At 56.3% G+C, this 13,215-nt stretch overlaps 1 protein-coding gene across 1 annotated transcript in view; it reads left to right on the top strand.

Annotated features, from left to right (window-relative positions):
* Positions 1–211: 211 nt before the first annotated feature.
* The window catches only part of Cfap46 (cilia and flagella associated protein 46), an 82,524-nt gene continuing 69,520 nt past the window's right edge, over positions 212–13,215 (top strand). Inside the window, exons 1-11 of the mRNA XM_046448811.1 lie at positions 212–320; positions 751–875; positions 1,047–1,178; positions 1,533–1,597; positions 2,368–2,532; positions 3,443–3,566; positions 4,275–4,369; positions 4,928–5,038; positions 7,633–7,732; positions 10,762–10,860; positions 12,361–12,551. Of these exons, the coding sequence (XP_046304767.1) occupies positions 272–320; positions 751–875; positions 1,047–1,178; positions 1,533–1,597; positions 2,368–2,532; positions 3,443–3,566; positions 4,275–4,369; positions 4,928–5,038; positions 7,633–7,732; positions 10,762–10,860; positions 12,361–12,551 (1,256 nt within the window). The 5' untranslated portion in view covers positions 212–271. The remainder of the gene's footprint in view (positions 321–750; positions 876–1,046; positions 1,179–1,532; positions 1,598–2,367; positions 2,533–3,442; positions 3,567–4,274; positions 4,370–4,927; positions 5,039–7,632; positions 7,733–10,761; positions 10,861–12,360; positions 12,552–13,215) is intronic.

The raw sequence follows: 13,215 nt of genomic DNA, 5'->3' as shown, positions 1-13,215 counted from the left end.
GCTGATCCAAGGTCCTCCCGCAGCCCGGTCTGAGCCGGAGGCCGCCCTTCAGCAGGCCCTGCCCCGCCGCCCAGGCTCTGCGCTACACCGGGACCTAAGACCTCAGCTGAGGGCTCCTGGCGGGCGGCCCCGCCCCGCCCCGCCCCGCCTGCAGGTCCGCTCCGCCCTGGGCGGCCCCGCCCACCGGCCCGCGTCCCTTCGGGTGCTAGGCAACCGTGGGCCCGCCGGGCAGCGGCCGACTGACCACTGACTGTAGGCAGCGAGCGGCATCATGGATCTGGTCATCACTCATGAGCTGGCCCGCACCGAAAGCCACCAAGGTGGGCCCGCCCCCGCCTCGAGGAGACCCAGGACCCCAGACCCCTACAGGAGAGGACCCAGGGACCCCTCTCCAGGGAGGCAGTGGACCTCGACCCTACACCTGGAAGGTCCGGAAACGGCCACCAGGAGGGGAGCACCCCGCCCCTGACCCCGCCCCAGGAAACCCCTGGACCCGACTCTCTGGGAGGTGGAGACCCTGGAGGGCCACGGTTGGGCGGAGACCAGGACTTCCTCCCTGTTCTAAGCAGTGGCTGGCCCTTTGTGATCCTGCCCCTGACTACAGCGCTGGGGAGGCTCTGGGCGGCCTGACTAGGGTTCCAGGGAGTATGTCCCCGCTGGTCCCCAGGACAGGCCAGGGGAACATAGGAGAGCCAGGCCGGGGCTGTCCTCTTGATACCCCCACTTCCTGGCGGACCCTCTGCCCCGTAGACCAGGCCGCCCTGAAGCGAGCCTACGAGCTCATCAAGTCTGCCAACACGGGGAAGTCTGAGTTCGACCCCTCAGAGAGCTTTAGCCCGGACCTGTTCGTGCTGTGTGCAGAGCAGGCCCTCAAGGTGACTGGCCCCCAGCAGCTGGTGGGGAGGGCTCTGGCTCATAAGGATGCAGAGGCTGATGGGTGCTCCTGGGGACCGAAACCCTGCTGGGCCTGCCTTGCTTTCCCTGTCTGCAGTCAAGGCTCCTCCACCCAAAGAGGGTCTTTCCTGCCTCACTGTGTCTTCTTGCAGATGGGGCAGCCAGAGATGAGCGAGGACTGCATCCAAATGTACTTCAAGGTCAAGGGGCCAGTCACCCAGTTTCTGGGCCGAGCACACCTGTGCAGGGCCCAGCTGTGTGCCCCTAAGTCGTCAGACAACCTGGTGAGAGGGCTGGTGCTCAGCAGCCTCCAGAAGCAGGGCAGGCTAGACAAGTGCTGAGGGGCTGGAGCAGAATGGAATTAAGTCTCCAAATTCGTTTTCACAGTGATGTCAACGTCCAGGGTTTTCTCAGGTGTCTGGTCCCGTGTGTGACCCTTTACCTTGGCGTGGTAGTGTCAGGGTCTTTCTGCCTTCTGCCCCTGCAGCTGTCCCTGAGCTGAGGGAGGGGAGCACAGGGAGGCCAGGTGCGTGACAGGTGCAGCTGCCTGTCTGCTGGGCCACTGCGCGGGTATACGGTGTTCACAGAAGTGACCTGAGCAGAGCCAAATCGAGCTGTGCATTCTTGTGCCATTTCAGGAGGAATTTGAAAACTGCGTGACTCAGTACATGAAAGCTATAAACTTTGCAAAAGGGGAACCCAGGTAGGCAAGCTTGAACCCTTTTTCTAATGGATTGTGTGAAGACAGCCGCCAAAGATCGCCCTGTGGACCCATGTATTTGGACTGTCGGTTTCCCAGCCCTTTTCCTGTGTCTTGTGCTGTCAGTGGATTGATTTGTGGTGGTAGATGCGTCATGGCAGGTGCAGCCACCACATTCATAGAAATCCCCACAGAGCCGCATGCTACTCTGGTTTCCTTGGCCTGCATGGGGCCAGTCAGCGTCGTTCTCTGTGGCATCCCTCTGAGTGGTGCCCTGGCTCCTGGGGCCACCCTCTGTGTCCCCCAGTGGGCTGGCCATCCATGCCCCTGGACACCGAGTCCCCAGTTCCCACTCTATCGGTGCTTCCCACACCAGAGTAAGTGTGGCTTTGAAACCGGAGTCTGCACACAAACGGGAATGCACACAGTCAGCTGGCGCCCAGCTGATTCCTGGTCCTCTTCCAGGTCAGGCAGGGTGGTGGCACCTCCCTCCTTGCTCACTGGTGCTCTCCACGTGGTTGTTCAGTGTGTGGAATGACGCCCAGAAAGGAGCCAGTGCAAACTGAGGAGCCCTGGCTGGGTCTTCCCCTGGTCTGGAACCTCGGCTTGCTCACAGTGGCTGCCACCCTGCCCAGGGATGGCTCTGCATCCGGGTGCTCCTGAGGGGCCACCTCCATCAGCTGGAGGCCAGAGGCGTCTGCATCCTGCCCACAAGAGCACGGGGAGACGGGGCCCTCCTGTGCGCCCAGCTGCTCAGATCCCTCTGGCCGCAGGTACTACTTCCTGGTGTACAATGCCTCCGTGCTCTACTGGCACATGGTGAGGCCTTTCCTCAAGCCTGGATGCCACCAGTACGTGATCCCCAGCCTCTCCCAGATCGTGAGCGTGTTAAACCAGACAGAGGAGGAAGACAAGGAATGGCGGGCGGAGCTGATGCTGTGAGTCCAGGTGCCGCTTCCCTGCCAGCCTCCCTGCCAGCCTCCCTGCCTGCCTCCCTGCCAGCCTCCCTGCTAGCCTCCCTGACTGCCTCCCCACCTGCCTCCCTGCTAGCCTCCCTGCCTGCCTCCAGCCCCCCTGACTGCCTCCCTGCCAGCCTCCCTGACTGCCTCCCTGCCAGTCTCCCTGATTGCCTCTCTCCCAGCCTCCCTGCCTGCCTCCCTGCCAGCCTCCCCACCAGCCTCCCTGCCTGCCTCCCCGCCAGCCTCCCTTCAGAGCCCTACTTTCCCTTCCATACTGGGACTGGGTTTGCACCTCGGCAGAGGTTTGAAATCTATGGGTGAGTCTTCCTGGGGGTGTTTCCATAGAAAACAGAGAGGTACGTCTAGACTCAAAGTGAAGACAGTGTGGTCCTGGTGTGGTCAACGCTCAGCGTGGGAGACTTTCTCACAAATGCCTGAGCCATCGAGAGCCTGCGCATCTGCCAGGCAGCACAGGGGACAGACACGGGCTTGGCCTGAGAAGCCACAGGGGCAGATGGTCAGCAAGGCCTGGCCAGCACACCAGCTAGACAGAAACAGGGCCTGTGTCAGTGACTGGGCAGTTGTGTCCACAGGGTCCCACTTGTATTGACTGCGGAGATCCCCACTCAAGTCCAAGTCTGTGGGTCAGGGGCACCACTTGAGATCTTTCAGGTGCTCACAACGCCGACAGCTCCCTGGGCCCTCGGGAGGGTACAGTTCTCTCCCTCCCGTGTGTGGGGCAGTGGCTCTCCCTCCTGCAGACCAGTTCCTGGTCACACTGTAGTCCTCTTTCTAAACTCTGCGAGACACACAGCTATGAGAGGAGGTGACCCAGGCCTGGCATTTGGACGTTTCGGGAGGTTCAGTACCCACCCTCTCTGTTACCAAGGGAACTTCTTGAGTGTGACCTGCAAGCTGGGAAAAAGGAGGAGGCAGCCAAGCTTTGTTTGACGGCAGCACCATTCATAAAAGCCAACGTGCCCCACAAGTATCAGCAGATATACTCCGTCATGGTGAGTGTACATGTTTAAAAACAGATATCAGCACTCGTTACCCTGAAGATCATTGTTCAGAAAGCTATGCATGAAAACCACGAACAAGGCCATTAATTGAGAGTATAGAAAGGTACGCTCGGGCTGGAGATGTGGCTCAAGCGGTAGCGCGCTCACCTGGCATGCGTGGGGCGCTGGGTTCGATCCTCAGCACCACATAAAAATAAAAGATGTTGTGTCCACCAAAAACTAAAAAATAAATATTAAAAAATTCTCTCTCTCTCTTTTTTTTTTTTTAAAAAAAGAAAGGTACGTTCACACCTGAGCAAAACAAAGTCATGGACGTTCACCTGAGAGCAGATGGACATAGCCATTATTTTTAAAAAAACAAAACAGGATCTTTCCCCTCATTATTTCTCTTTACATATTCCTTTTGTAACAGCATGGAATTTTTTCAAGTTTAACCAATAATTTGTAAAGGCATAAGTAATTACTATAGGATTGTGTCCCCATAGCGTTAATTTTTATATTATTCATTGGCTATTAATTTTCAGGTATAGGGATCACCTTAAGTTATATATAAAAGCAATAAAACTTCAATGAGAAAATACATCTTAATTACAAGAATTGATTTTACAGGAAGAAGAAAGTAATATCTAAGCACAAACCTGAATCATTACTTAATTACCTCCTTAGTCCAAGCTAATATCCTGTTCCATCTTATAACAGGTTCGTCATGAATTAATGGACGAGCTTCACTTAAAGATGGAAAAGAAAAATTCCATCAGCCTGTCAGTGTCTTTCCACATTAATTCCCTCAAAGCGTGAGTAGTCCTGAGGCAGCAAAGGCTGAGCTTTCCAGGGTTGAGCTCAGAAGCCTGCCCCGCCCACGGGAGTCCTGTGTCAGTGGGTGGGGGTCAGGGCTGCAGGAGCCAGAGGACTTGGGGCCCAGGGACTCTGCCTGCCGAGGACCATCAGGCCACAGTGTACCTGGGTACAGAGGGTTGGAGAAGGCAGGCTAGGCAGCTCAGTGGGGCGTTGCCGAAGGGAGTCTGGCCTCCTCTCTTGCGAGGAGGAGAGGAGACCAGGGCTTCTGTGCCCGGTGGTCTTAGGTGAAGTGCTTCTCTGTCTTGGTGGCCCATGTAAATGTTTCCAAGGTGGGTTTTTTTTTTTTTTTTCAGTGAAATAACTCCTAGAAGGTGAGGAAAGATGAGGAGTGAAAACCTTTCTGGGAGTGGTGGGTAGATAGCAGGAGGGACAGGCTCGGCCTATGTTCACTGGGAAATACAGGTTCATGGATTTAACATTTCCCTTAGAATAATAATATAATAATAAATATCTGTAAGGATGCTTTGGTTATTTGCTCTCTGAATTAATTCTAGAAAGCTGGATAAAAATGAGTTACCGGAAGACGTCTCTTCGATTCTGAAGAGGGCCTACAGACAGATAGGTCTGTGTAACATCCAGCGCTTTCCTGCAATGAGAGGAGAAAAGTGAGTGCTTGTGTTTCCAAGGTATAGTCTCTGGGATCTCTGTGCAGCGTTCAGAAAGTGCTGGAACACATGAAAAGATACAGAACAAGCAGCTAGAAGCACCTGCAAAAGCTAGCAGAGGTTTTAATGCATCTCTCTCTGGTCTTTCTTTCTTGAGGTTTGTGTTGTTTGGTGCACCTGGGATATGTGACCTCACATCCCACTTTGCAAAATCGGCACAGGCATTGCCGAGTGTCACAGCCTTTCACACGTGTCTGTATCCACCAGGTGGGAGAGCCCATGATCCACGCACATGGCGTCACAGGAGGCCCGTCTTTCCTGAGCACATCTGGAGCTCCCTGGAGCCCTCTGAGCACTTGTCCAGGGATGACTCCCAGGAGAGGTGCTGAGCCTAGGCAGCCCTAGGGCTCTAAAAACTTCTCCCCACCAGGGCAGGTGGCAGGGGTTTGGTCCCCCCATCCCCCAGCTGTTTGTGGCTCCCGATTAGCTCTTTGTGTTGGAGACAAGTGGGTCCGGGGGCAGATTACCCAGTTGCTCCGGTTTCATTTTCATGACTCTGATCACCAGCACGGCTTAATATGCAGCCGCCTCTGTGGGCCTTTGCCTCACCTTTTGAGCCTCATCTTTTGGCTGGGGTCTTCTGAGACTCTTATTAACTTGCAATCACCCCTAACATAAGCAGTCTTGTGACCCTTTGCCTGAAAACCACTGTTTGGGGTGTTTTTTTCAGTTTGCCATTTGATCATGGGCCCGGGGTACGGTATGTTGGACTGTGTTCCCCAGAAGGGTGCACCCAAGGCTTGGCCTCTGCCCCCACGACATATCTCATTAGAAGGACAGTCTCTGCGTATTTTAGTGAAGAGGAGGCACACAGAGTGAGGGTGGTCCTGCGTCCACCCTTGTTCCCTGTTAGGAAGAGGAAAGTCCAAAGTGCTCCCAGCATGTGGCACTGGGTGAGACTGTCCAGGAAACTGTTAGTCATCTATGGCTGTGTGACAAATGACCACAACTCTGCAACTTAAAACAAGACGTGCTTGCCTTCTGGCTGTGTCCATGGGGCAAGAGTCCTGTTCAACCAAGAGCAGGATGTTGGACTCCTCAGGTCTTTGGGGCTGGACCAGGGAAGCAACACCTCCCAGCCCACTGGGTACTGACAGTATTCTGTGCCCATGGATACCGGACCATGTGGCATTGCGTTTGATTGCAGAAGGGTAAGAGTCAGCTTAAGATCAGGGTCGGAGGCCTGCATAGTCCAGTGAGGACATCAGGGTCTTCTCAGAGGAGGGCGCACTGGAGGCAGGACCAGGACCTGAGGTCCTGTGGCAGGAGACGGGCAGAGCAGAGGGCTGAAGTCCCCTTTTGCAGGTGGGCCAGGTCAGCAGTGGCTCCTGGGGGGAGCAGGTGCACACACACAGGTGTCCCAGGAGGGACATCCACATCCGTGGTCAGATTCTCTAAGGAGTTGTGGCTGGAGCCAGGCTATACTGGTCTGCTTATGTCCCCGATGGGATGTTTGTGGACATGGGGTGCTGGGTGCTCTTTGCCCAAGCTGTCTGACAGGCACGTGAGTGGCTAGTGCCCCCCCTCCCACAGGTGTGCTGTCTGTGCCTGTCTGCTGAAGAATGTGCCACCACCTCACTCCTCATTTCTCTCGCCACTTTGAAATTGAGTGTGTTTTCTAAATATTTATAGGCATTTTTTGTTGTTGTTAATTTCCTGTTCATTCGGTTTACCTGATGTTTTAAAAGTGGGTATAAATGAGTCCAATCAGACTCTAGGAGCCTTTTCAGCTCCACTATGACTACCACTGCCCCCGTTTGCCACTTACTCTCTGAAGTTTCTTTATGGACAGAAATGTTGTATTTAATATGAGAGTGATTTGGACTGCTCTTCCCACCAACCTAGGGCCACACACTGTTTGGGGCCTTGGTGCGTATGTCCTTTCCTGCTTCCTGGGGTCCCAGACTAGGTGCTCAGAGGGACTGCAGGTGGCCTTGCTATGGCCAGCCCTGCACCTGTGACAGGGAGGAAGGGTCTCCACCCAGCACGGTCCTGGACCTGCTGCCATGTGGACTGCTGATTTGGGCACCACGTCTGGTAATGCAGCCACAACGTCTCCGTGTGAACAGGTAGGGTCTCCCTGGGATCCAGTGTGTGACCTGTGTCCTGCAGTCAGCCCTGGGGAATGTGGTGTCTGCAGGCTGAGGTACCACTTGCACTGCCAGCACAGCCTCTTGGGGGTATCGGTCCTTCCCTGAAGCCCAGAGGGCCGTGGAGGCTTCTGGACACGCTGCAGGCTCTGGGGCTGTGCTGCGAGGCATTGGTGACACCAGTGTAGGCTTGCTGCAGGTGTGCACTCGACTTGAAGACCTGCGGAGGCTGCACTGGGAGGCCACTCGCTGCAGAGAGCAGCCTGGGTCTGGTGGCCGGCTGGCTGGGGCCTGTCCAGGACTCATTCATGAGCTAGTTGATTTCATTGTTTTATTTCTTATTTCACTTTTCCCCAGTTGTGCTGGAATAGGGGCTGGCTGTCCACCTGCCCCATCCGTGTGCTCTGTCCCCTGTTGAACCAGTGCCCATCTGCTTCTTTCCAGAATGCTTTTGCTTTTTGAATTAGCTCGTTTCTCTCTGACCTTGAAATGTGAAGACATCACCTCTGACTGCCTCTCAGACCTGAAGAAAATGGAGAGCAAAGTGAGTGGCTTGGTGACAGTCGCTCCCTGGGCTCTGCGCAGCACGGGGGGCTGAGTGTGGGAGCGGCGGGGATGGTACGACCCTTGCCATTCTGGGTTCCCCCTTTTTTCACACTCAGCTGCCCCTCACGTGAGGGCTGTGTGACATCCCACGTGGAGCACAGCCTTGGGTCCCTGGCCCTGCCAAGGGACGGTTCAATCATATGTGATTTTGTGCTCACTTCACAAAGGGCTCTGAGGGACATTTTGTGTCTAAGCCTTTTTTGCATTGAGGGTTTTCCCTGAGGTAAGTTCGCTGACTAGGTCCCCGAGGACTCTCGCTGCTGAGGTCTTGTAATACGCACGACAACATTGCCCTCCAGGGGATGTTTCAGAGGGTGCACCCTGGCTGTGAAGAGAGCGCGCTGGGGTTGCTCCCTGCCTCCGCACAGTGTGGAAGGGCAGAGGACAGCTGTGCGGATGGTGTGGTCTTGGACTCGTCCCTTCCCACCATCCTCACTGAGCACAGGCTGTGGCTTGGTCCCGAGTTACCTTGAGTGAGACCCCCTTGGCCTCAGGAGTTATTACCAAATAAAGCTGTGAGACATGCAGACAAAAGAAACGACTTCTTTAGCAAAGAGCAGTCGACTCTTCTCCTGGCTGCGGTGATCTGGAGACAGTTTTTGAAAAGGAGATGAGGCTTCCTGTGGACCCGACAGTCAGGTCCACCTGGGCAGGACCAGCTTAGCCTGGGAGTCAGTTGTTCTTGAAGCGGTTTGCCGAGTTCTTTGGTGGGCCTCATACCCATCTTTTGGGTTTCCATAATGTGGGGGCCCAAACTCAGCATTGCCATCCAACACTGGATGGCACCCGAGTTCCACCCTCACCAGCTGAGTAGCCTTCCTGCTCCCCCAGAGCCTCTGTTTCTGTCTCTACAAGACAAATCTCCTAGAAGTGGAACCCAGGCTTTGGCAGGGTATGCTGCCCAGCCCTGGTCTCTCTCCAGGATCCCTGCTCCACAGCCCCCCGCCACCTCAGGCCTCTTCTGATGCCGTGGTGTGTGTCTGCAGGCGGACTGCAGGGTGGGGAGCAGTTCCCACTCTCACCAGCCAGGCACAAAACCTCAGGTCCTGGAGACTCCGGCGTTTGTCCCCAAAGTGAGGAAGCTATCCCTAGGCTGCATACTGCTCGGGTCATGCATAACAAGCCTGGGACACAAAAATAAAGGGACAGACTCTTTCTGAGTGGTGTGATTGGATACCAGGAGAAATCTCAAAGACACAGAATACAAGAGTCCACAGCACCCAATAATGTGAACTTGACAATGCCTGGCATCTGATAAAGAACTGCCAGACACCCCAAAGGAAAAGATGAAGAGAATCACCAATCAAAACCCCTCAACCAAGAAACTTTGCCGATTAGTGGACACAGACACCGAAACAGTTATGATCGTATTCCAGGTGCTCAAGAAGGTAAAAAGTTTGAACTTTTATATTAAATAGGATCAAGGAAGATAATTCAAACTCCCAAACAGAATTTCTAGAGCTGAAAACTCTCTCAAATGAAGCTACACTGGATAGAGTTTAAAACAGGTTAGACATTTTAGAATGAAAGATTAGCAAACCTGAAGGTTCTGTAATGGAAACAGAATGAAACCCAGGAAGGAGAAATGTGGAGAAGAAAACCTTGCCCATGAGTGGGGCTGGGCAGCTTCCCGCGGAGTAATAAACACGCCACAGAATCCCCGAAGGAGAGGAGAGCAAGGGCAGCAGGAAGGTGCTTGAGGGGTTAATGGCCAAAGGTACTGAATCTGATCATCTTCAGAAAAGATGTTCTGTTCTGAGGAACTGAAGTTGGGATGACAGCAGATTTCCTGCTGCAAGCAATAAAACCAGAAGACAGAGATCATCTCTAAATACCCAAACAAGAGGCATCCACCCTGAAATCTGCACCCAGGGAAAATACCTTCAAACTGAAAGCAGAGATTCCTAAGATTTATTAAGATAACCAGAAGCCGAAAAAGTTTGCCTTCCACTTCCAGAAACCAAAGGAAGTTCCTCAGGCAACTGGAAGACGGTACCTGAGGGAAAGTTGGGTCTGTGCAGGGCAAGGAAGGGCAGCAAAGGGAGCCAGCCATCTGGAGAGGCCGGCAAGGCTGTCCGGTGGGATTCTAGGCAGGGGCACTGGGCCTGCGGCAGCCGTGGCCCGAGGGCAGGAGGGACTGTGCTGGCCAGAGCACTGTGCCGCACACCCAGGGACTGCACAGCCAGGACTCTGCGAAGCTGCCGTGTGCACGAACGTCTTGAGAAGGCCACCGGAGTAACACTGGCAACAGGTACAGCTGGGGACCCAGCAATGCAGGTGGAGTGGAACCACGAAGGAGAGTCAGTGGATACAAACAAGACGGAAGAAGAGAAAATGGAATTAAGAAAAGGAGAGATGAGTAGGAATGTGTGGTGTGGCATCAGTAGGGTCTGTCCCCTGAACCCAATCATGTTGTGATGACAGTAAGTGCAAATGGCCCAATGCCAGGGACAAGGCGAATACCACCATCCTGGGGAGAACAGGTCCTGTCCATGCTGCTGCAAGAAGCCCATGTCCAGCATGAGGGGAGGCAGGCACCTCTCACCAGCATACGACGCCTGCTGACGCTGGGGATGTCACTGCCAGTGATGAGAAGACGCTGGCCACAGAGAGAAAAGGCGACAGGCGACAATCCTCAGTGCTCATGTACCTAGTCGCACTTGCAGTGGTACTTTGGACATGCAGGGATTGTCAGACTGTGGGGACATCAGGCTCTGATTCCAGAAGCCGAGCCAGCATCTGCGAAGTCCCCTCTGCAGCTGAGCCCACAGCAGGTGGGCACGGGGTGAGGTTTCCTCCGCCTGCTCCCTGAGCTTTTGTGTCTGGGGAAGGTGTCCAGATTCTCGGATGTGCCTTGGCTCCATCGTGCGGTTCTCCTCTGGGGGCTTCTACCTGGCGTGGCGGTGGTGTCTTAAGTGGTCTCAAAGTTGGCGAATGTGTGGGTTGGCTTGGTCCTGTTTGTTACAGGACCCCGGGAAGCTGATTGAGATTGAATGCCTGGAGTGTGAACTCGAAGCCTCCAGACTTGAAAATAAAGTGAGAATCTACCTCCGGACAGCTGTGGAGGTAGGTCTGAGCCCAGAGTCATGGCGCACGGCGCTCTGATCTGTGGCTCCCCAGGAGAGCCAGGTCTGGGCCAGGTGGTAGGGCACTGGGGAGGCACCTGGTCCCCGTGCGCACTGCCCTGGCTCGGTGCTGGTGCCCAGGTTGGGTGCTGCACAGCTGTGCCTCACCTCCCCGCCATGAGTGGGTGAGGGCTCAACCTTGGGTTCCAGCATTGGGCCTGCACACACTGAGCTTCCAGAGCTGGCCGTCTTCCTCCCTGCACTGAGCCTGGGACACACCAGCCCTGGCAGAGTCCACCGTGGCCCCAGGGACACCTTGGCCTCCCTGGCGGTTGGAGGCTGGGATGTGACTTTCTAAACCCCAAGTTCTTCTGTCCTGTGTGGAACTGCCGTGTCCCCATCAGGGCTTGCCAGGGGTGACAGCTTCCACATCCCCTCCAGGGCTTGTCTGGGTGACAGCCTCCCCGTCCCCACCAGGACTCTTTGCAGCCTCTGTCCTGTCCAGGGGCCAGCAGTCAAAGCCACCCCCTGCCTCAGTAGGGGCCTGGCTGGCCTGGAGACCTGAGGGATGGTGCTGTGGAGTCCCTGGGCAGGATAGGGTTGGGTGTGGCTCTGTCCCCAGAGGACCCTCACTGCCCTGTTCAGGCAGGGGCTGTGGAAGCCTCAGTGGGTGCTGTGAGCCGACCTCAGGCTCCTGTGGCTGCTCAGCAGCAGGTCTGAGGTCTGGGGAAGCTCCCGCTGCCACAGAGGTGTGGCCTTCACTCAGGCTGCTGCTCCGTGAGAAGGCCTCCGACTCTGGGCCCAGGTGCTTATGGGAGGGGCTCAGGGACCCCCCTCCTGCCGCCAGCACCTGCAGGCGTCCCTCTGGGAGACCACAGCTGCACTGGAGTTGCAGAGTGGGGGGAGGCCAGCAGGGAGTGTGCTTCAGGGCCCAGCACAGGACGGGGGGCGCCTCACTGCCTGCCGGCCTGGTTCCTCCATGATCTGCCTGTGTGTCTGCCCGGCAGAGCTGAGCTCCTGAGGGACTCGGTCGGCTGCTGGCCGACTGCCATGTGCTGGGGTCTGGGTGTGGGCCAGCTATGAGTGCCCACAGGTCCTAGTGACCTGTGATCAAGGCAGTGAGCGTGGCCCTGTGGCCTGCACAGCTGTGCCCCTGCCTGCCTCCAAGACGTCAGGGCGTGGCTTCCGTTCATGAGGTTGGGACTATGGCTTGGGTCTGGGCAGCCAGGACAGGGTAGTGAGGCCCCAGTATTGGCTCCACCCTCAGCTCAGGGCAGGTGAGGGCGTGGCCCCGGCTGGGGGGGGGATTCTGGAAGGTTCAGGTGACCTGGCCCGGTGGGTCTGTGGAAGGCTCAGAGCTTCTGCTCGCATCTGACCCCACACCTTCCAGCCCCTGGACTGGCTTCGGCCCTGCCCAGGCCAGCCCTCCCAGGTTGTGCTGTGAAGGGCCTGGTAATGGCAGCAGGCTTCTGACCTTCCCGGAAATGCCCGCTGTCCCCAGGCCCAGCTGAGCATCATCAGCCGACTGGACGTGGTGCTGCAGCGTGCCATCCGCCTGGGCGACCCCCAGGCCATCCACGTGGTGTGCACCACACAGTGGAACACCTGCCTGCCCCTGCTGCAGCACAGCCTGCGGCACCACCTGCGGAAGCCACTGACCACCGTGGCGGAGATCCTGGAGAAGGTGGACAGGTGGGCCGGGGCTGGCCCTGGACACGGACACTGGTAGGACGGGTGGATGTTCCTGCCTGGGCGTGGGGAGCCCGCCTGCTGTGCTCACTGGGCAGTGCCTCCTTTCTCCATGGGATGAGTCCTGAATGCTCGCCTCATCCACCTTGTGTCAGCTTGATTTGTGGCCATGACCCAGAGACCTGACAAGAACCTGGTTTCAGAGGTTCAGTCCACACAAAGGCCACTCGGTAGCTCTGAGCCCGAGTGGGGCAGGTCATCATGGGAAGAGAGTGGAGGAGGAAAGCAGCTCAGGACAGCCAGGGAGCAAGGCGCGCTCTCAACATGGGCAAAGTGACAAGTACAGGCCCCGGAGGCACGCCCAGGGACCCCCTTCCAGCCACAGCCCACCTGCCAGGCCACACCCCCCATTAGTCCATTCAGGTGGCGCCTTCCACTGGCCACGTCCAGGGTCTCAACACCTGGTCAGCCCACCTCTGATGGTCTCTGCATGGTGTCACCCATGGGCTCTAGGGGACACTGTCTACCTAGACTACAGCACAGCTACAGGAGGACAGTGTGGGAATCTGCGAAGCATGCTCAGGGGCTGGCCAGCTGTGGGAAGGGGACTCCAGGACACCCTCCTGGTGGCCGTGCTGGTGGGGGACACCCAGTGCCCACACAGCTC

Source organism: Marmota monax, unplaced genomic scaffold (assembly GCF_021218885.2).
Source record: "Marmota monax isolate L192 unplaced genomic scaffold, Marmota_monax_Labrador192_F-V1.1 WCK01_AAM20220418_F8-fsc00076, whole genome shotgun sequence".
NCBI classification, from domain to species: domain Eukaryota; kingdom Metazoa; phylum Chordata; class Mammalia; order Rodentia; family Sciuridae; genus Marmota; species Marmota monax.
The sequence above is the reverse complement of the archived record's forward strand: the minus strand, read 5'-3'. Positions and strand labels throughout refer to the sequence as shown.